Source organism: Physeter macrocephalus, chromosome 19 (genome assembly GCF_002837175.3).
Source record: "Physeter macrocephalus isolate SW-GA chromosome 19, ASM283717v5, whole genome shotgun sequence".
In the NCBI taxonomy this organism is placed as follows: Eukaryota; Metazoa; Chordata; class Mammalia; order Artiodactyla; family Physeteridae; genus Physeter; species Physeter macrocephalus.
In genome coordinates this window covers 74,225,558-74,245,460 of record NC_041232.1, presented here as the reverse complement: position 1 = coordinate 74,245,460, position 19,903 = coordinate 74,225,558, and the positions used below count along the sequence as shown (strand labels likewise).

At 42.2% G+C, this 19,903-nt stretch overlaps 1 protein-coding gene across 1 annotated transcript in view; it reads right to left on the bottom strand.

Annotated features, from left to right (window-relative positions):
- Positions 1-617: 617 nt before the first annotated feature.
- CDH20 (cadherin 20) overlaps positions 618-19,903 on the bottom strand; it is a 59,335-nt gene continuing 40,049 nt past the window's right edge. Inside the window, exons 7-11 of the mRNA XM_007113194.2 lie at positions 17,017-17,153; positions 14,700-14,821; positions 10,032-10,149; positions 5,405-5,656; positions 618-1,309 (exon numbers count right to left, since the gene is read on the bottom strand). Coding sequence (XP_007113256.2) covers positions 804-1,309; positions 5,405-5,656; positions 10,032-10,149; positions 14,700-14,821; positions 17,017-17,153 — 1,135 coding nt within the window. The 3' untranslated portion in view covers positions 618-803. The remainder of the gene's footprint in view (positions 1,310-5,404; positions 5,657-10,031; positions 10,150-14,699; positions 14,822-17,016; positions 17,154-19,903) is intronic.

Genomic DNA, 19,903 nt, shown 5'->3' with positions numbered 1-19,903 from the left:
GAAGAGACATCTACAGTGCAAAAGAGGCAGATTTTCTGGTTTCCTTCTGAATAATTTTGCAGGGGCAGAGTTAAAGAGCTGAGAGAACAAGAGGACGCTAACTCCATGTAGGTGGATTTGTTGAAATGCCAACAACTCTTGGTTCAGCCATTAAACTTGAGCTTAAAGTCAATGCCTCTTCCTTCTCCCACCCCCCTGCCCACCCCCCTGCAAGGTCAATTAGGCCTTAACCTTGTCTTAAAAGGATTAAAAGAAATTCTATCCATCCCAGAACAAGTAGGGTAATTTCACCGAGGAATAATTTTTCAGTGTTCTTTTATGGGGGTTGGTTTGTGCAGTGTGATGAGCCAGCAAAACTTTTAAATGGAGAAAAAAACATGATTAAAAATAAAACAAAACAAAAAACGGATAGGAGAGTAGAACTTTCTATTTGCTTTCAACTGTCACCTCTGCATTGAAAAGCACAGCCTCTCTGAGGTGGCAAAATGACCAAGTGAACGGCGTTGAAAAGTCAAGCCCGCCATACTTAACCTTGGACTCCACGCCTTTGAATACAGTATCACAAAAATTAAAAAAGAAGAAAAGGTCATTGGAGATTCTGCCCCCCTCTTCCTGTGTTTCCTTTTGATTATTTAACTTAAGCTAACCAAGTAAAGCTGATTCAGAGAGAGCTCCGCTCGCCCGCTCCCCCCGCAAGCTCACTCTCCAGCACAGTCCTGCTCTTGCGGTTGGCGGCGCCTCTTCCGCGAAGCCTCCGCCCCAGAACGGCCGGGTTTGGCCGCGCGCCGGCCTCCCGGCTTCCGTCACCACAGGGGCGCGGGCCCTTCCGACGCCCCGTAGAGCTCCGCCAGCTTCCGGAAGCGGGGCCCCCAGTCCGTCAGGAAGTCGAAACTCTGCTCCGAGTCTGAAGTGGCCGACTGCAGGGAGCTCAGAGACCCGGCGACCGAGCCGTCCCCCTCGAACATGTACGTCTGCAGGGAGTCGAAGGGCGCGGCCCACAGGTCCATGTCGGCCTCGTAGAGTTTGGCCAGGACGTAGCTGTGGACGGTGCTGTTGACGGCGCACGTCTGAGGCACGTAGCGGGAGAGGCTTTCGATCTCGGGCAGCATGTCCTGCCGCGTCTTGGAGGCGCTGCCCGCCTGCGCCTCCCGTGGGTTCCACATGGCCGCGATGTCGAAGGCCTCGGTGTCCTCCTCGCCGCCGCCCTCGTCGTCGTAGCGGACGATGTTCTCGTGGATGTTCTCCTCGTCGTCGATGATGTACGGCTGCTTCCGGTGCCTCCGCATGGACAGGATGAGCAGAACCAGCACTGCCGGAAACACAGAGGACCGGGTGTTGGCGGAAGAGCCCCGGCGGTGTGGGCCGAGACCAGAGCTCTTGAGTAACACAGGTAGGGGAAGGGCTGTCTGGGTGGGGAGCGCTGGGGCAGTGTTTGGGTATGTGACCTCACAGGGTCTACGGTTTTCTCACTCTTCTGCACTGTTGGAGAGTCTGTGGGCGAGTGAACCCTACGTGACATGATTCTACGTGGTTTAAGTAGAGGTTGCATGTAGAGGCTCTGTACACACCTTATCGCTTTGAAATGTGTGTGCGTTTGTACACCCAGCCACCCCGTGTAACAGCTCATTAACAAAGCACGAAGCCCTGTGGCCCGCCGTGGAGTATATGCTAAGGATCATATCATGTTTTCTGACTACGTAAGGACGAATACGTGTTTCTCCATTATAATGTGAAAACCTTACTCTGTAGGTGGAATCCTGCTTTTTTACATTAGTCTCTCAATAGGATCCTACTTTGTAAATATGCAGTGGACCCTGGAACAACATGGGTTTGAATTACTGGGGTCCACTTAGCTGTGGATTTTTAAAAATAAATACATACTGCAGTACTACTGCAGTTGGTTGCCTCAAATGCTGAACCGTGGATACTGAGGGCCGACTATAAGTTATTCACGACTTCAGGGCAGGTCTGGGCCCCCAACCCCACCCCACCATTGTTTAAGGGTCAATTGTGATCATATATTAATTCATATGAGTATAGACACATGTGTTAAATATGAGCCAAAGTCTTAGTCTTAGGCTCAAATAAGAGAGCATAAATGACCATCTTTGTCCAGTTAACTCAGATTCCTCAGAAAATGCTTCCATTAGAGAGGAGGTTGTGACTCTCTAGATCTAAGGATGTTCATGGAAGAGAGGGAATGAGCAGTGACATTTTACATAATTCATCATGTTATCAAAGATGCACCACACTGTTAGATATGCCCTTGCAGGTTTGGATGAAATTTTATCCCAACGTATGTTTTTTTTTTTTTTTCCCCCGGGATGCGTTCACTGGGGTTTAAAGGAGAGATGGAGGTAATCCCATTGAACCATTTATCTCTGTGAGTAAAAATGTTTTCCAGGAAGTGTGTTGAGGTTTTGGCTGTAGAACTGCTATTGATTTTTTTTTTTCTAGCATGCTTTGTTACAGCTGGTGAACAGTGACAGCTTGACAACATTGCAAAATAAGAGCTCAGTTTATCCAAGGGGTGGGGGGGAATGGAGTACAGTCATGTGCCCGGTAAGATTATGGACTAACTTAAAAAAATAACAATAATGGTTTTTTAAACTTGAATGTGGAATGTGCTTTTTGTAAATTGCAGTTCATGATCTTAATACATGATATTTTCCTGAATAGCTCGGGTGACAAAATGCACACGCAGGAAACAGTTATATACTCTTGTATTTTATCTCTGTGCAAAAATGTAACTCATAGACTAGAGGACTATGGGATTTCAGATAAATGGACTAATAGGACTTTAATGAAGTGGGGGCTTGAACTGGGCATTGGAGGTTGGGGTGTGATTTGGATGGATGCAGGGTGGAGAAATGGGATTCTGAGTGAACTTGCTGTGTTTGTGGGATTCAGTAAGGAGTTACTAAACTCAAATATTACTTATCTGAAGCAAAACGGAAACAGAGTAGAATATGACATGATTTCTGTTTATACAGGCATGCAATCTAAGGAGATAATAGACATTAATGATTAATATGAAAGAGGTGGTGATAGGACTGTCATTGAGCTGCAAGAGTTTTGCAGAGAATACAGAAGCAGGGCCAGTTAATTCTTCCTGGGGACCTGGGAAAACCTCCACACAGGTGACACTGGAGTGCTAGGTGTGGTATTTCAGAAAATGCTGGGAAGCAATATTAGAAAAGTCTTTGAGTTTGTACTGGAAAGAATTCTGATGATACAGAATTAGGCAGTTTATAGAACTCTGAAAAAAATAAAGATTGCTACGTATCTTATTTGTAGGTAATCTTATTTAAATATCAAGTATTATATAACCCCCTGAAAATCAAATTTTGGGAAAAATGATCCTATTCAGCTGAAGGGCTTCCCTGACGGAAGAGAATCAGTTCTAGGGATGTTTATTCTTTAGGATCTATAGGCACAGTGCATAGGGCCTATGAGATTTTCTAGGAACTAGATACATATTTGAAACATGGAAAAAATCCATAGTCAAAATTAATGTGTTAATATAATTATCCACAAAATGTAGTATTTCTTTGACAAATCAACTGCAGTTCAGTCTTACTCAGTTTTATGAATTATATTTAATGTGGGATGTACACTCTTAGAAGTGAAAGTGCCTAAAACTCTGAGGATTTTATGACAGCTTTGCTCGGTTTAGGTCCTGAAAACTGTCTGTTTATTCTGCGCAATTCCAAAGGCAAGACGTAATGGGTTTGGGAGGCAAAAAATAAATCGCCCCTTGCACACCACTTCTAACTTGAGAGCCTCTTCGTGCCAGCCTCTTTAAATCAGTCCCCCTGAAGTGGTGGCTCCTTTTACTGTTTGTGGGCTAGGGTGAACTTATAATGTAGACATTTTCCAAAGATAGAAGTAAGGACAGCCAGACTGGAAATTTCTCCTAGGAGGAAGTTTCTTCAAAGGCCTCTTGCAGGGTGTCCTGTTATGCACTCAAGGACTCCCAATGCCACCTTATGGACACTCAGGGAATTGCAGGAGGGTTTTATTTGTCAGTACAGAAAGGGACCAGAAGCCGTTACAATCCTCTCTGATCCAGTGATCCAAGGACTTTGAAAGGTTACTTCTTTATACTGTTTTTCCCTTCATGTAGCACTGAACTACATGAAGCATATTCCACAGACCTACTAGAAATTCAATCAAGCAACTGACATTTTAGTTAGACCTTCTTTCTTTGGTCTGACTCAGTCTCTTGGTTTGGAGGTAAACCTGGGATCAGGGCTTAAATTCTAATTTTAATCCTCAATGGTTTACTCTTTTCCCTTACTAGGATTTCTTCCATGTTGAATAATATTACTATCTACTAAGTCTGCTTTTCTCTAAGCAAAATAAGTATGCTGTGAATTATTTCAGTCAGAAGAGTTGGGACATATGTACAGATATTTTTTTGGTTTCAGGAATTGGTTTAGATGTTTTACTGTTTGAGTGTGGATTTTGAGGATAATAGCATGAATGGACTTAGTACAAGGGAGTAGGGAGCTGCTTTGCAGTATGACTTTAGATGAAGAAGAAAGGGTCCCCTATCCCAGTAGTGCTCTCCGGCTGGCCTGCCATCACATCTTTATTTCACAAGCAGAGGCAAACTGGCCCTGGTTAGAGGCCACGGAACCCAGGGAGGGGGGGTGCTAACGCCCCCAAACAGCTTTTACCCTCCCAGATATCCCTGTGGTTCACTCTGCCACTTTTTTCAGATCTCTGCTCAGAGGTCATCTTATCAGTGAGGTCCTCCCTGGCCACCCTAGTTAAACTGGCACCCACCACTGTCTTCTGTCCTCTCAGGACTCCCTGTCCCTCTCCCTTCTCTGTAACACGTACCACATCCTGAATCTGGGGGTGAACATTTGGGAGAAAGGCCGTACTGCTCAGATACAGGGATGCACAATGCGGGGCCTGCCTGTGTTTCAGTCCTGGCTCTGCCACTGAGATTTGGCCTTGGGCCCGTCACTACCTCTTTGTGATTTAGCTACTACTTATCTGAAACGAGGGGGTTAGAAGAGGTGATCATCAAAGCCTGTCCAAAATTATTATATAGGTTCTATGATGTCAAAATGAACTTGCTTTATTTTGAATTAAGCTCTGTGAAGGCTGGGGCATTTCTGTCTTATTAATCCCAGCACCTAGAACGGCAACCTGGCCTACAGTAGATGCTTGATAAATATATGTGCTTTCATTTGGCCACAGAGGCCATGAGTTCCTTGAAGGAAGGGACTGTCTCCAAGTTCTTTACTTTTTCCCAGCCTTACTCTCCCACCTTTTCAATAAGCACGGTGTGGAAAACCAGTTCTGGCCAGCTGTGTCAGGGTGATAACGGAATGGTATCTAAGTAAGCACTTGCAGGACCCCACAGAATGGAGAGGAGCCACTTACTCACCTAAGAGGACAAAGATGCAGGCCAGGATGGCGATGAGGGCGCCGCGGCTCAGTCTGACTGGGAGCATGTAGGCCTCGGGGCTGCAGGACAGGACGTGGCCATCGTCGTCACAGCTGCACACCTGGATAGTCAGCGTGCCTGTGCTGCTCAGCACCGGCTGCCCATTGTCCGATATCAGGATGGGCAGGTAAAAGACACTCTGCTCCTGCTGCCGGAAGCCAGACCTCCTAGTTAGAATCCGGGCAGTGTTATCTGAAGAAGACAGGGGTTCCAGGATCGAAAAAGGAGAGGGAGGAGGAAAATGAAAGAACCAACAAGAGAATTAACTTTTTGGATTGAGGAAAGCAAGGGGGCAGGAGCTGGGCGGGGAAGGAGAGAGAAGGGACATCATGGCCTGGAGGCCGTTAGCTATAGCCACCGTTGGGTTTGGGGGTCAGCAGTTGGATTCAGAAACCAAGAGTTTTGCTTGCTTCTAGGGAAAACCCTGAGGCCTAGGAGAGAGACCTTTTTTGAGAGTCTGTCTCACCCTTTGTGACAAAGTGCCCAGGGCGAACTGTCAGACTTCAGATCTAACTGAAATGTCCCTGGGGAAACTTGACAGAAATGAACAGTCACTGGCGACTTGTGGTCCCTGTTTGTTCTAGCTCAGCAGCTTTCCAAGGCCCTGTGCTGCTTTGTGCTCCCAGGAAGAGAATGCTGAGGAGCCCACGTGGCTGTGGCACATTGCTTATTTTTGCCACTTTGGCTGGAGTTCAAGTCTTCTGCTACTTTCTTTTATGCCTTTGAAATGCAGTCACCAACTCCTGTGCTTTCTGATGAACCTGCTCATTTAGCCGAAGCTTATTTGAAATCCCCTAATCATATGACACACCCTGCTGTTTCCCACTAATTGGTGGTCTAAGTTTAAGCAATTAATATGAATTTGGTGAAAATTCAATACTAGTTTTTTCCCCCAGTTTTAAAGGGGATTAGCAGAATTGTTCGGTATGTTTCCACAAAGCTGGTGTGTGTGTGTGTGTGTGTGTGTGTGTGTCTGTATTTATATTTGCCTAATGTAATGTTTGGGGATCTTTTTTAATCTATGTTCTCAAGTTTTCTTGAGTTGGTTTGACTTATAAATCAGATATATTTTCTGGAAAGCTGGTATCTTTTTCAGCAGAGGAAAAGTTTGAGAGATGTGGTAGGACATATAATCAGTGACTCTTAAAGCTAACATCATCAATATGGAAGGTCCTCTGGATGTGTTTCACATTTCACAGGGAAGAGTCTAGAACTTCACAAAAAATTCTGAGAGTCTAACCAAAGTAAACATTATTCATACCAATATCAATATTTTTGGACATAATAAAGGATTATACTTTTCTACCCTCTTGAATTTGGGCATGTCTGTATCATTTGCTTTAGGTGATGGAAATGAGCAAAACTGATTCGTGTCACTTCCAGACAGCAGCATGTATCAGTAATAGCTGGTATGTTATTCTTGTGCTCTCTTGCCTTGTTGTAATATATGAAAGAACATTTGAGATGGAGAGCCAGGCAACCTACACCTGGACAGCTGTCCTTGTTCACCAGACCCACAGTCAGCTTTATGTGAGCAAGAAATTAACTTTAGTTGCGTTAAGCCACTGAGATTTTGGTGTTGTTTGTTCCTGCAGCCTAACCTAGCCTATTCTGACTAATACATAATTCCTTAATTAACTTTTCCACCTCTTCCTCCCCCTGTTTTATCATGAGAGCAGTTGTTTTTTGAGTGCTTATGTGCAAGTTATTTAGACTTTACATGCAGTATCTCATTTTAATCTTTACCACCATTTGGTGAGATAGTGATAATCTCACCCTTTTACAGTGAGAGTTAAGGCCTAGAGAGATTATGTAATTGGTTCAAAGTCACTAATTTAGTAGAAGAGCTGGGATTTGAACTCTGGTCTCTTGACTCCAAATACATACTCCTTCCATTGTGCTGTGTAACCGCTTACTTAGTTTTGTAACATTAATGTTGAAAATTGTTCAGCTAATTGAAATCTCTTCCTACTTTGGTACAGGCCTTTTCCCTCTTATTTCCTTCTCAGTGGAGAAAGATAGCAGTTGGTTACCAACTTGAAGATTATATTCATATTTCCACCTCCTACACAATCCATCTTCTTTTCTGTTTTCCAGATTTAATAGCTAAGTACTAGTAATTTTGCTTTACAGTTTCAGTTTCGTTTTGTTTTTGTCAGAAGTTTTTCTCGAACAGAAATCTTTTTTATTTTTCATTTTAATCAAGGGCAGTTCATCAGACTTTTAGAAAGCCGGAGAAGAGCTGAATTTCATATAAGTATTACATTATGCCTACTATGCATCATAGAGTTCTTGATCTCAGAATTATTTAAGATTAAGGAAAAAAGATCAGAGCATCACATTGCTGAGACTAGTCCTACAAAGGAGCTGGCAAAATTTAGCCACTTGCAAAATTTTGTTGAATATTATAAATGGAGCTTGAATAACCCATTTGGAAATAGTATGCAAGGTGACACAAAAATTTTGTGTGTGTGTTTGTGTGTGTGTGGCTAAAACAGGAGGTCTCAACTTCCAGTCCCAGTTTTAATACTCACTCTCTATTCCATGGGCCATTTACTTTCTTTCCTTATCTATCAGATGAGACAATGAGAATCATCAGAGGCATCAGTAACTTTCTTAAGACCTTAAAGGATTATTATAAATACCAAATAAAGCAAAGTATGGGAAAATGCGTGTGAAACTGTGAAGTATATGGACAGTCCTTTTCACAATGCTTTGGGGATTAAGAAAGGCTTTACTTGAAATAGTGCACTGTTGTGTTCATAAATGAATATCATGTTTTGGGCACGGGAGTTGAAGGGCTTGACGGTAAATCCACCACATCAGATGTTGGTCAATTTTTTAATGAGCCTCAATAAAGGATACTCGAGGGATAAACTGTCATGAGGAGCTTAAGAGTTCATTCTTTCTATTGAAGATGTTCCGACTTCTGTTTTGAAAAAAACCTTCCCAGAGATGAGCCATTTCTTTTTATAGTCATCAGGTTCCAGGGGCCCATCTTTTTAAAGTATTGGCTCCATGAATTGGTGCCCAAAGTCATTGTTAAGAAATTTGCAGCATTTTGCTGCGTATCGTTTCTGTATTGATTCAGACAAATATCAGAGTGGAGGAATAGAGTGACACTTAGCTGAAAAATTGAAGAAACAGTATAATGTATTATTTTTTTCCCCAGCGTTTCTACTATGAAACCTATCCTAGGGAATTCCTTGGTGGTCCAATGGTTAGGACTCCATGCTTCCACTGCAGGGGCAGGGGCCCTGGGTTTGATCCCTGGTCTGGGAACTAAGATCCTGCAAGCCTTGTGGCACGGCCAAAAAAAAAAAAACCTATCCTGAAGGGTCTGAAACAACTTTTTGCAGGAAGGGTTTCCAAGTGAAGCAGATAAATGAATAATTCAAAATTTGACCCAGTAAAAAATATCAGGATATTTAATTGTAACACTTCTGTTGTTATAATTTATCTTACTCTTCCTTTCAGAATTATCATAGTTATTTGATGATTTTATGTAGATGATTAAACGGATGACTTGGAAGGATGCTTTCCATTTAGAAGAAAACAGGTTTGGTATTCCCTAGTTTTAATAGCAGAATATTGTGTGGGGTGGATTTAATACTTTAAGTCCCAAACAGTTGATTTTTGGACTAAGACTAGGTGTGCCTAAATGATGACTTTTTGTTACCCTTTGTTTAGATTGTTCTAAAGTGACAGCACTTTAGAATTGGAATAAAAATGAGGCCACCACAGCCCAGAGAAGTGATGCCCTCCCTCTCCAAGGTCAAACAGCTAGTTGGTAGCAGAGTTAGCAACATAAGGGGTTCACTTGACAGATTTAAATTATTTTTTCACTTGCTCTGACCTTTCTCTGAAAATCTTCTGGCCAGAGTACAGAAGCCCCTCCTTTTCCCATCTGTGCCCAATGAAGAGTGTGCTCGGTCTGTGAGCTCCTTAGCTGGAGTAGAGGGGTCTATAATTCCATTCCAGCAAAGATGTAGAGGGAAGCACTTTCTGGAATAGGGAACTCCACCTGACTGTTCTTTCTGAATCATTCCAAAATAATAAAGTGGTTTCGGTGCCAGAACTACTCATTGTGTTCCTGTATTTGTCCTTTGCTCTTAAGTAACTCAAAGGTTACTTAGCCTTTGTCTCCCTTTTGTTCTGGGAGCTTTCACTGTTTCCCCCTTGATCCTTGCTTAGAAGTGTTCACTCAGGTTTTTCTCCCTGGGCCTCTTTCTATCAGCTTTTTCAGATTCTTCCTGTAGTTAAAGAACATACAAACGTGGCTGCTCTCTGTGGGGATGAAGGAAGCCTGTGTGCCTCGCACAGTGTCTGGCCCAGAGCCCGTGCTCAAATGTTTGAGTGAACTGACTGACTGAGTAAAAGTTTCAGAATCAGCAGAGGACGTTCTTTGTCTTTGATGTTCTGAAACAAAACTTTAAAAGACCATACAAATTAACATGAATGTCTTTCGCGCTATTAAAGAGCAGGTGACCTCTGACACTGTTTGCATGGTATAGTAACCCAGTTTCCAGCCCACGCTGTAGACAAGCATCGGTAGCCACCTGATTACCTTGGTTGTCCCTTACGGTGAAGTTGGGGTTGTTAGCGGCCGCAGGAGCCAAGCTGTAGTAGAAGCGCTGGCCATCGCGTGGGTCGTCTTGGTCCACTGCGCTCACTGTCTGGATCAGCTGAGGGAGGGACATGAAATCAGGCGAGTCAGAGTCAAAAGGAAAGCTTCAAGGGCAGGGGGGATCCCAAACCCTGAAATCCAGTAGTAGATCGTTTTACCTAATGAGGACATCCTGAAACTTCCCTCGGCAGTCTCTGTGCCATCACACAATGCAGAATTGAATTTTGGTTTATTGTTGGGCCTGAGTGTGTTAACAGGCACAGGGTAGATGATACCTAAATGCCTCAGATGTTAGACATCGACGTAACACACTATTCTCACCCCAGGTCTGGCCCTTTTTAGGCAGTTGAAACAGAAGACTTTGAGTGAAATAATTCTGGGTTGCCACAAGGTCCTGCCTGTTTCCCAGTTTTTTTTGTCCCCTAGCCTCACCTTCTTAGCCTCACATTTGGGTTAATATTTCATGGTCAGATCGCGATCTTTGAGAGGCCTCTAATTTAAAAATGACCAGTACCTAGTGGGAAGTAAGCAGACGCTATATTGATTGTGTCAGCTTAATGGAAAACAGATGTGAGGGGATGGGTCGCAGAGCAGTCACTCTTTGTTGGCAGGAAGGGGAGCTAGGCAAAGTGTAGAGCGCAAGACCCCCAGGGTGGGCTTTATAGAACAGACTGGAGTCAGAAGCAAGGCTTGGGGCTGAGGAGGGCAAGAGGTGGGGTGGCTTCCTCTTGAGCTCTTTGGCAAAATTTTGCCTTTTCCACGTGTTTTTCAAAGTAGTAAGTTACCATGAAGGTTATGAAGATCAGGATGGAAGAGTTCCTAAAGAAAGCAGTGAGAAATAACACAGTTGAAACACTGGCTGGCAGACTGGGGGGATATAGAACAGGTGTCGAAGGGGTGGTCTCCTTCCTGTGTGTTTGCCCTACCACCAACCAACGGCACAGACTCCCCCCACCCCTCTCGGGCCTGGCCCTGTAGACACCACACTCCTGCTGTCAAAAGCTGGCTAGTAACAGGGTAGAAAATGGAACATTCAGGGTCAGCTGGAGGGCTGAGGTGGGCTTGCTTCGTCTTTCTTTCTTCACCTGTAAATGAAGGAGGTAATGCTACCCTCACAGTATGCGGGAGATTAAATAACAGGGGGGAAAGCTGCCAGCAAGGGGCCTGCTGGTAAACATGGTGTTGCTCAGACCCCCTTCAGTGAAGGACTTGATACCTTCACCTGTCAGTCTCTTTGGCGGTTGCCTCAGTTGCTGAGAGCCACCTACCCACAGTCACCACATTCTTCCAGGACAATCCATATCCAGTGACTGATGCGATAGTATAAAGCCTGGCCATCCCATCTCAACTCAGGAGAACCCTAGTCCTGGAACTCTGTGAAGTCATCCAGGGCTGTTAGTGGGTCTGCACTGCAGCTGGACTTCTCCTTTTGCCCAGTCTTGCAGAGGTTCTTCTCTTCCACGGGCATTGGCCCCAAGGGCATGCCTTAGTAAACATCTTAGACCAGAACTCCATCTCATTTATGCCTCCTGGTGAACCCAGCTGGCAGCGGGGCTCTGTTGAATCTAAAGGTCGGGGGGATGGGGGGATGGAATTGCAATAAAGGAGAGGGATCAGGAGAGCACTGAAGAGAAATCTGCCCCGCAGTCCAGCCTGGCGTCCGTGCTGCTCGTACACGAGGGTCACCCCACTGGCCCATTCCTGCCGAGACAAATCCTGCACGTTCCATCTTGCGCGTGGTGCCAAACGCGTGAAGACATGTTTCTTCATGAATGTTATAAATAGGTGATTATGTATAGCTTGGCAAACAGAAAGTCATTTCAGAACATCTGATCTGTGAAATTGTATATATGTATATTGATGAGGTGGGGACCTGAGGCATATGATGGGTCGGTTACAGGGCTTTAAAGAATCGGTGAGCTGTGATACAGGTTGAGAGCACCAGAGCCTGCTCTCCTGGCCTCCCCTCTCCTGGCAGGTCCGATTTCATCCTCAGCCCCACTGGCAATGCAGGATTCTGCTCAGCAGGTTTCATGCCGCCCTCAGCCTGCACCAAAGACGTCGTCTGATTTCTTTCTGGGCTTCCCTTCTCCCTAAGAGGAAAGCACACATCCCAACTCGGCAGGTACAAAGCTAACGACAGTGTCTGACAAATCTGACACAAGGAGGCCTGATTCTTCATAAACCAGAAGTACCTACTGAGCTGCGTGCTTTTGAAAATCTTCAAAACATGTCCCAGAGCCAAAATCAAAGAGTAGGGTTTACGTATCTTGGGCTAAAGATGACAAATATGACAGACTAGGATAGACTTGTGGCTCACGGTCTGAACTTGAAGTCACAGATAAACTGTGCTTCAAAGGACTGTATAATAGACAATTAGAAGATGTATATAGAAATGTAGAAATGGGAGGTGTGCTTGTGTGCTGCAAAAACAAGAGAGGTGGTAACATGCTATTAACCTGTCCTTCTGGACTCTCCTGGTGGTGCAGTGGTTAACAATCCTCTTGCCAGTGCAGGGGACACAGGTTCGAGCCCTGGTCCAGGAAGATCCCACATGCTGCAGAGCAACGAAGCCCGTGCGCCACAACTACTGAGCCGGCACTCTAGAGCCCGCGAGCCACAACCACTGAGCCCACGTGCCACAGCTACTGAAGCCCACGCGCCTAGAGCCCATGCTCCATAACAAGAGAAGCCTCTGCAATGAGAAGCCCGTGCACCGCAACGAAGAGTAGCCCCCGCTCACCGCAACTAGTGAAAGCCCACACGCAGTAATGAAGACCCAACGCAGCCAAAAATAAATAAATGAATAAATAGATAAATTTATATATATTAAAAAAACCTGTTCTTCTATTCTGAAGCCCGTTAAGAAAGGAAATGTTTCACTTTTGGGGAATGAGGGGTTTAATTTATTGTGCTACTATTACTCTTTATATTACAGATTAAAAATTAGTTTCTTGTCATACTAAAATATAAAGTATTATGCTTGTCATATTATAATGATAATCTTATATAATATAAAACAAAAATTTATGTATGGTGTTTCTATAATTATAAGTAAATAGTCACATTACAATAAAAAAATTATTAATATAAAGTCCCAAATCCCTTCACTCAAATCTCAACTACCTTATCAGCACAGTAACTATTGCTATTTTTGCATCCTGCCTCCCAGCTTTTGTTCACATGCAGATACAGTTTTACGTAACTTCAAGCATGTACATGTAGTTTCTATACCTCCTTTCTTATAATAACACAGATCATTTTTTATGTTGGAAAGTCTTCATTGTAACTTTATTAGCTGCATAGTATTTCAGGTCTTTCTAGACTAGAAATTCAATAGATATGGAAGTAGAATTATCTTAGACTTGTTGAAAAAAAGTTTAGGCATGCTATAGAGCGTTGCACTGGGTTTCAAGAATCAGTGGATGAAATAATTTAGATGAGAAGGACTACAGGACACATTTTTTTCCCCCTGGAACAAGGGAGTCACTTTTTCTTTGAGTAGAATGGTGAAGATGTGTTGAGTCAATCTTTGGTGAATTCAGGAAGCTAATAAAAGTTTTGGTTGTATAGAGAGAGTCTGTGCAGTGGGATGTTGCAGGAGAGTGAGAGAAGTGGAAGCAAAAGCTGTGTTACAGTCGGAAAGCCTGAATTACCAAAGCGTGTGTCCTTGCCATGTGCACCCAACGTCCCCAAACCGGAATCCACAGGACCACAAAATATGCTCGGGGGAAATACATTAGGGAGGACTGAAGAGTCTTACAAAAGCAGGAGCAGAAGAGGAGAGATTGCCTGTGATCTGAGGTGTGGAAGGCTGGGCATGGGGTGGGCAGCAGCCTGACACATACATTAATAACGTGGCCATTCCAAGCACAGTTGGGATGTTTTTCAGTTACACCACTTGGGATTTAGTCAACCCAATTATTCATTTAGGTTTAAAAGCAGACTTTAAAAAAATACACAAATATATCTGAAGATTTTGAAACTAAAGCTGTTTCAAATAAGTAGAAATTTGTTCCTTCAGATGCCTTTCCTCTCAAAACTTTACATGACATGAGTGGTACTAAGAAAATGAATGTTTTAATTGAGGGAGGGGAGAGAGTAGGTAATTCTAGGTAACAAAGTGTTCTGAGAATAGGGCAGGCAGTCTGTAAACTTGCTGCCAGAAGGAAGGGAGGTAGGAAGATATAAAAACTAAACTTTCCTTACTACAGACACTTTCAAGGATGAGTGCTAAAATGAGAAAAAGACTCTCCTTTTTTCTCCCGATCTTCATCTCCATGGTCCCTCATTTCCAGGACCCAGAGCACATGTTACTGCAATTGGTTCCATACAGTTCAGTTACAAGGTGGGTAACTACCTGGCTTCACAGGTGAGTAAGCCACCTTGATTCACAACCTTGTTTAGATTATAAAATGTAATGGAGGCTTGAAATAGTTGTCTTAACAAATAAACTGTTGCAACATGATAATACAGAAGTTGGGGACTCTCTTTTGTAAACTTAGTTTCTGGAGTCTTAAATTTCTTTGATGACAGATCTGGTTATCTGAAACAGTCGTTTCCACATGTTGGGGGTTAACCAAGGTGCATCCTTACAGGCTGCCTTACCTGCCCTGCTTTGGCATTCTCACAGACAAAAGCTTCATAGAATCTGGGGAACTTTGGAGCATTGTCATTCACATCTAAGACTTTGATTGTGACAGGAACGCTTCCAACCTGGGAAGGATTGTCTAAAAGCACACACAAAACAAACAAAAACCAAAGGTGAAGAGGGTTCAGAAATGCAAGAAAGCAGCTCTTTGTTGGAATAGGTATTTACCTCCTCATTCTGGTTTTTAAAGGAATGGATAAAGTACATGGAAATAGCAACACAAGGATGCAGGGGTTGCCTATTAAGAGTGTGGCCAGAGCATAAGCTTGGGCAGGACGAGTTTTGTGTTGGAGAGTGTGTGTGGTGTCAGGAGGTTGAGGGGAGGGATGAGACTGGGGGGAGCAGGTAGCACAAAGTGAATCTGAAAAAGAGGTTTTGAATCTCTCACTTGGCTCATGCTTCAGATTCTAGAATTGAAGGCAGGTCGCACCCTGAGCTGTGAGAGTGGCACCAACAGGCTCTTTCCCCAGGAACTATATACTCAGCATCCAGCTGCCATATCTTTGAACTGTGTCTGTGAGCATTTTATTTTGCTCATCCGTTAGCAAGATGTGTCCTAATGTAATTGCTTCTTCGTTTTACAACATTTTGGCTTACAAAAGGTTTCATAGGAACACTTTACTTTTGGATAGTGGGAAAACCTGTAATCAGTTCTTTGAATTACTGTTTCAGAAGGTTTCAAGTTATTCATGGGATTACAGATAACACTGCACATTTATTTCCACCTATGGACTAAGGGAGATATTATAGGATCAAACACACACCAAATCGGTATCTTTGGCTGGGGTAGGAGAAGTTACTCGTGGTCACTTATGGGGAAATATGTCCTTTTGGTCTGTCTTTTGCTTGGCGTTACCACACAAAGATAATTTCACAGCCCCACTAGTGCCCCTCCTGCCTTTTTCTGTTTGGGCCACTATCCCAAGAAGACAAAATAGAAATCATAAGACACAGAAATTATGCTTAGTAAATAATTGTATTAAACCTCAGAATGCCCTGTTCTTTGGTTCATTTTTTTTCTTCTCTCAAGAATGTCTATACTGTGTTTTTCCCCTGAATATATCTATTGCTTGGTTACCAAAAGTGCTGCCATATTTACATTTTTTTCATTGTAACTTGGTGTTGCTTGTTTATACAAGGAATAATGAACAATTCAGAAAAACATAAGAATAAATGTGATCCATAGTCCTACCACCAGAGAGCTCCATTATACGTTATGTATTTTATTACATGTGTCCAAACTCTCCAATACACACACACACACACACACACACACACACATACACACACGCACTGAAATTAAAAAAAGTTGAATTTACAGCTTTAATATTTTAGGACAAGATTATCCTGTGTCATTGAAATATACTTTGAAAGCATGGGTATTAATATCAACATGATAGTCTCATTTTACTGTGTGGCTGTACCATAATTTATTTAATCAAACTCCTATTATTAGACATTTAGGTAATTCCCCCCTATTTTAAAATAACAATGCAGTGGACATTTGGGTACATAAATCTTTGTTAATATTTATGATTATTTCCTTAAGATAATTATTAAAGGAGAATTCTTGAGAAAAAGAGTATGAATATATTGGGGGATCTTAATACAAAGATTAGTTACCAAATTGCTCTCAGGAATGGCTGTACATACTTCTGCCAATATATTAGTATTTGTCATTTCCCTTAATCTTTCTCATCACTAGGTGTTATGAAAAATATGGAATGTAGTAGTATATAATCTAATTTGTGTTGAGATTATAATATGTTAATTTAGTTTTTGTTAGTTTTCAATTTTATTTTTAAGTTTATGTTAATCTGTCTTTTGTTGTAAGATGTCTGAAATTCTTAAGTGCATGTACGTGTATATGTATGTGTGTAATAAGGGTGATATGTTATAAATGTTTCCTTTCATCCAATAATAATATTTTATACTATTTGTACACTCCTAATCTTACTAAAGATTGAAAGCCTCTTAGAGTTCTCAGGAGTTGTCCCTTTTCTTCATATAGAGGTCTAGCTCTTTGATTTAAGGATGCTATTTTTTGTGCTGCTTTTTTGTTTGTGTGTTTTCATCTCTAGCACAGGATTAGGTATATAGACGATCCTCAATAAGTATTTGAACTAAATACATTCATTCACTTGCATAAACCAGGATTTCCATTCCTTTCCATAAAGAAGATAATTTTTGTTTCAACAAGCTCTAGAAACTTCCACTTTCTCCAGTGCTTCTGTTTTGTCACTATATGGAGAGCAGTTTTTTTGTTTTACTTACTCATTTCCATAGCAAGGACAGTGATGTTATGCCAAGAAAACTCTTCCCGGTCAAGGGGTCTCGCAGTCATTAGGGCACCTGTTGTAATGTCAACATAGAAGAACCTTCCAGGGTCACTGCTTCTGTCAATGGAATATCTGCAAAAACAGAGATTACACACATCGTTTTATTTGGATAAGCATACTGTGGCATATTACATGAGAGAACTGAGTGCATGCCATGTGAAACAGGATAGTTCTCAGTTATGGGCACTTGGAAGACTGCATTGCTGTTTTATCTGTCCAAAAACCCTCCCCGCCCCCCCGCCAAAAGAAAACCCCAAACACAAAACAACAACAAACTATTACTGCTTAAATTTCCTCATTTATAAAATGAAGTAAAACAGGGTGCCAAAGACGGGTAGTTTTACGCTTTTTAAAGATCAATTTCAGCTATTTAAAGCTTAAAACTGCCCTAAGACTTTTGGGACACTCTGAATGTCAGCCCCTACATATCTTTGTTCAAAACAAATTTTATTCAGATAAGTCCAGAAACAATAAATTGGGACTGGAAAAGGTATAGTTACGTGGTTCCGGTTCCTGTAAGTTGTATCATCTATTGAGAAGGAAAGATTTGAATCAGGTCTTTTGTAAACATACTAATGACTGGCCTGCTGTCAAACACACTAACAGTATTTGCTAGATGGGATGTCCTTACCTATGGAATGTTACTAGCAAGATGGACGAGGTCTGTCTAGGTTGCTTATTGTAAAGAAGTCTGGAATTTATGAATTTATTGGGCACAGCGTGCTGGAAAATGTCATGTGAGCTATGTAATTAATGGGGTATAAAAGCAGATGTTCCATAATCAAAATGGCTCCTTCTGTTCAAGCATTGCACTTCATCCTGTGCTTACACTTCTCATATTCAGTGTGGACCAACGTGCATCCTTATACAGGGAAAAGAAGGATAGTTACAGGCACCTACACCTGACAGTTTCAGACCTCTCTAAGGAAAGAATGCTTAGCTCATATTTTGCTGTTGTTTATATCCTTTGAGTCCTTATTTACCTTGATACTGGGTAAGATCTGTAGTTCCTGTTGAATCTGATTTGGCAGTCTGACCCTTTGTATTATCTCACCTAAGTTGTCTTACCTGGTGCCCATATTAGGAGATTGACTAAGTGTGGAGGGAATCTCAGGCATCTGTATGTTTAAAAATCATAAGGGATTTTGATATGTAGCCATGATTGAGAACCATCCTTTAGAATCTTAACGAAGTCCTTGGTAATGGCCAGTAGTTATGATCGCTGCCGTTTATTGAATACCAGGCATTTTATAGCTTCTTTTTAAAACACATACATGTATTTTTAACATCTTTATTGGAGTACAGTTGCTTCACAATGCTGTACCAGCCTCTGCTGTACAACAAAGTGAATCAGCCATACGCATACATATATCCCCATATCCCCTCCCTCTTGCGTCTCCCTCCCACCCTCCCTATCTCACCCCTCTAGGTGGTCACAGAGCACCGAGCTGATCTCCCTGTGCTATGCGGCTGCTTCCCACTAGCTATTTATTTTACATTTGGTAGTGTATATATGTACATGCCCCTCTCTCACTTTGTCCCAGCTTACTCTTCCCTCTCCCCATGTCCTCAAGTTCATTCTCTACGTCTGCATCTTTATTCCTGTCCTGCTCCTAGGTTCTTCAGAACCATTTTGTTTTTTAGATTCCATGTATATGTGTTAGTGTATGGTATTTGTTTTTCTCTTTCTGACTTACTTCACTCTGTGTGACAGACTCTAGGTCCAGCCACCTCACTACAGATAACTCAATTTTGTTGCTTTCTATGGCTGAGTACTATTCCATTGTATATATGTGCCACATCTTCTTTATCCATTCATCTGTCAATGGACACTTAGGTTGCTTCCATGTCCTGGTTATTGTAAATAGTGCCGCAGTGAACATTGTGGTACATGACTCTTTTTGAATTATGCTTTTCTCCAGGTATATGCCCAGTAGTAGGATTGCTGGGTCGTATGGTAATTCTATTTTTAGTTTTTTAAGCATCCTTTATCAAAGATAAGGGGACCATATGTATGTGGGTTTATCTCTGGGCTATCTATCCTGTTCCATTGATCTATATTTCTGTTTTTGTGCCAGTGCCATACTGTCTTGATTACTGTAGCTTTGTAGTATAGTCTGAAGTCCAGGAGTCTGATTCCTCCAGCTCTGTTTTTCTTTCTCAAAATTGCTGTTTTCTGCATACAGGTCTTTTGTCTCCTTAGGTAGGTTTATTCCTAGGTATTTTATTCTTTTCGTTGCAGTGGTAAATGGGAAACACTCCCATTTCTCTTTCAGATTTTTCATCATTAGTTTATAGGAAAGCAAGAGACTTCTGTGCATTAATTTTGTATCCTGCTACTTTACCAGATTCATTGATTAGCTCTAGTAGTTTTCTGGTAGCATCTTTAGGATTCTCTATGTATAGTATCATGTCATCTGCAAACAGTGACAGTTTTACTGCTTCTTTTCCGATTTGGATTTTTCTTATTTCGTTTTCTTCTCTGATTGCTGTGGCTAAAAATTCCAGAAGTATGTTGAATAATAGTGATGGGAGGGGGCAACCTTGTCGTGTTCCTGATCTTAGTGGAAATGGTTTCAGTTTTTCACCATTGAGAACAGTGTTGGCTGTGGGTTTGTCACGTATGGCCTTTATTATGTTGAGGTGAGTCCCTCTATGCCTACTTTCTGGAGGGTTTTTATCATAAATGGGTGATGAATTTTGTTGAAAGCTTTTTCTGCATCTATTGAGATGATCATATAGTTTTGTTTTTTTGATGTGGTATATCACACTGATTGATTTGTGGATATTGAAAAATCCTTGCATCCCTGGGATAAGTCCCA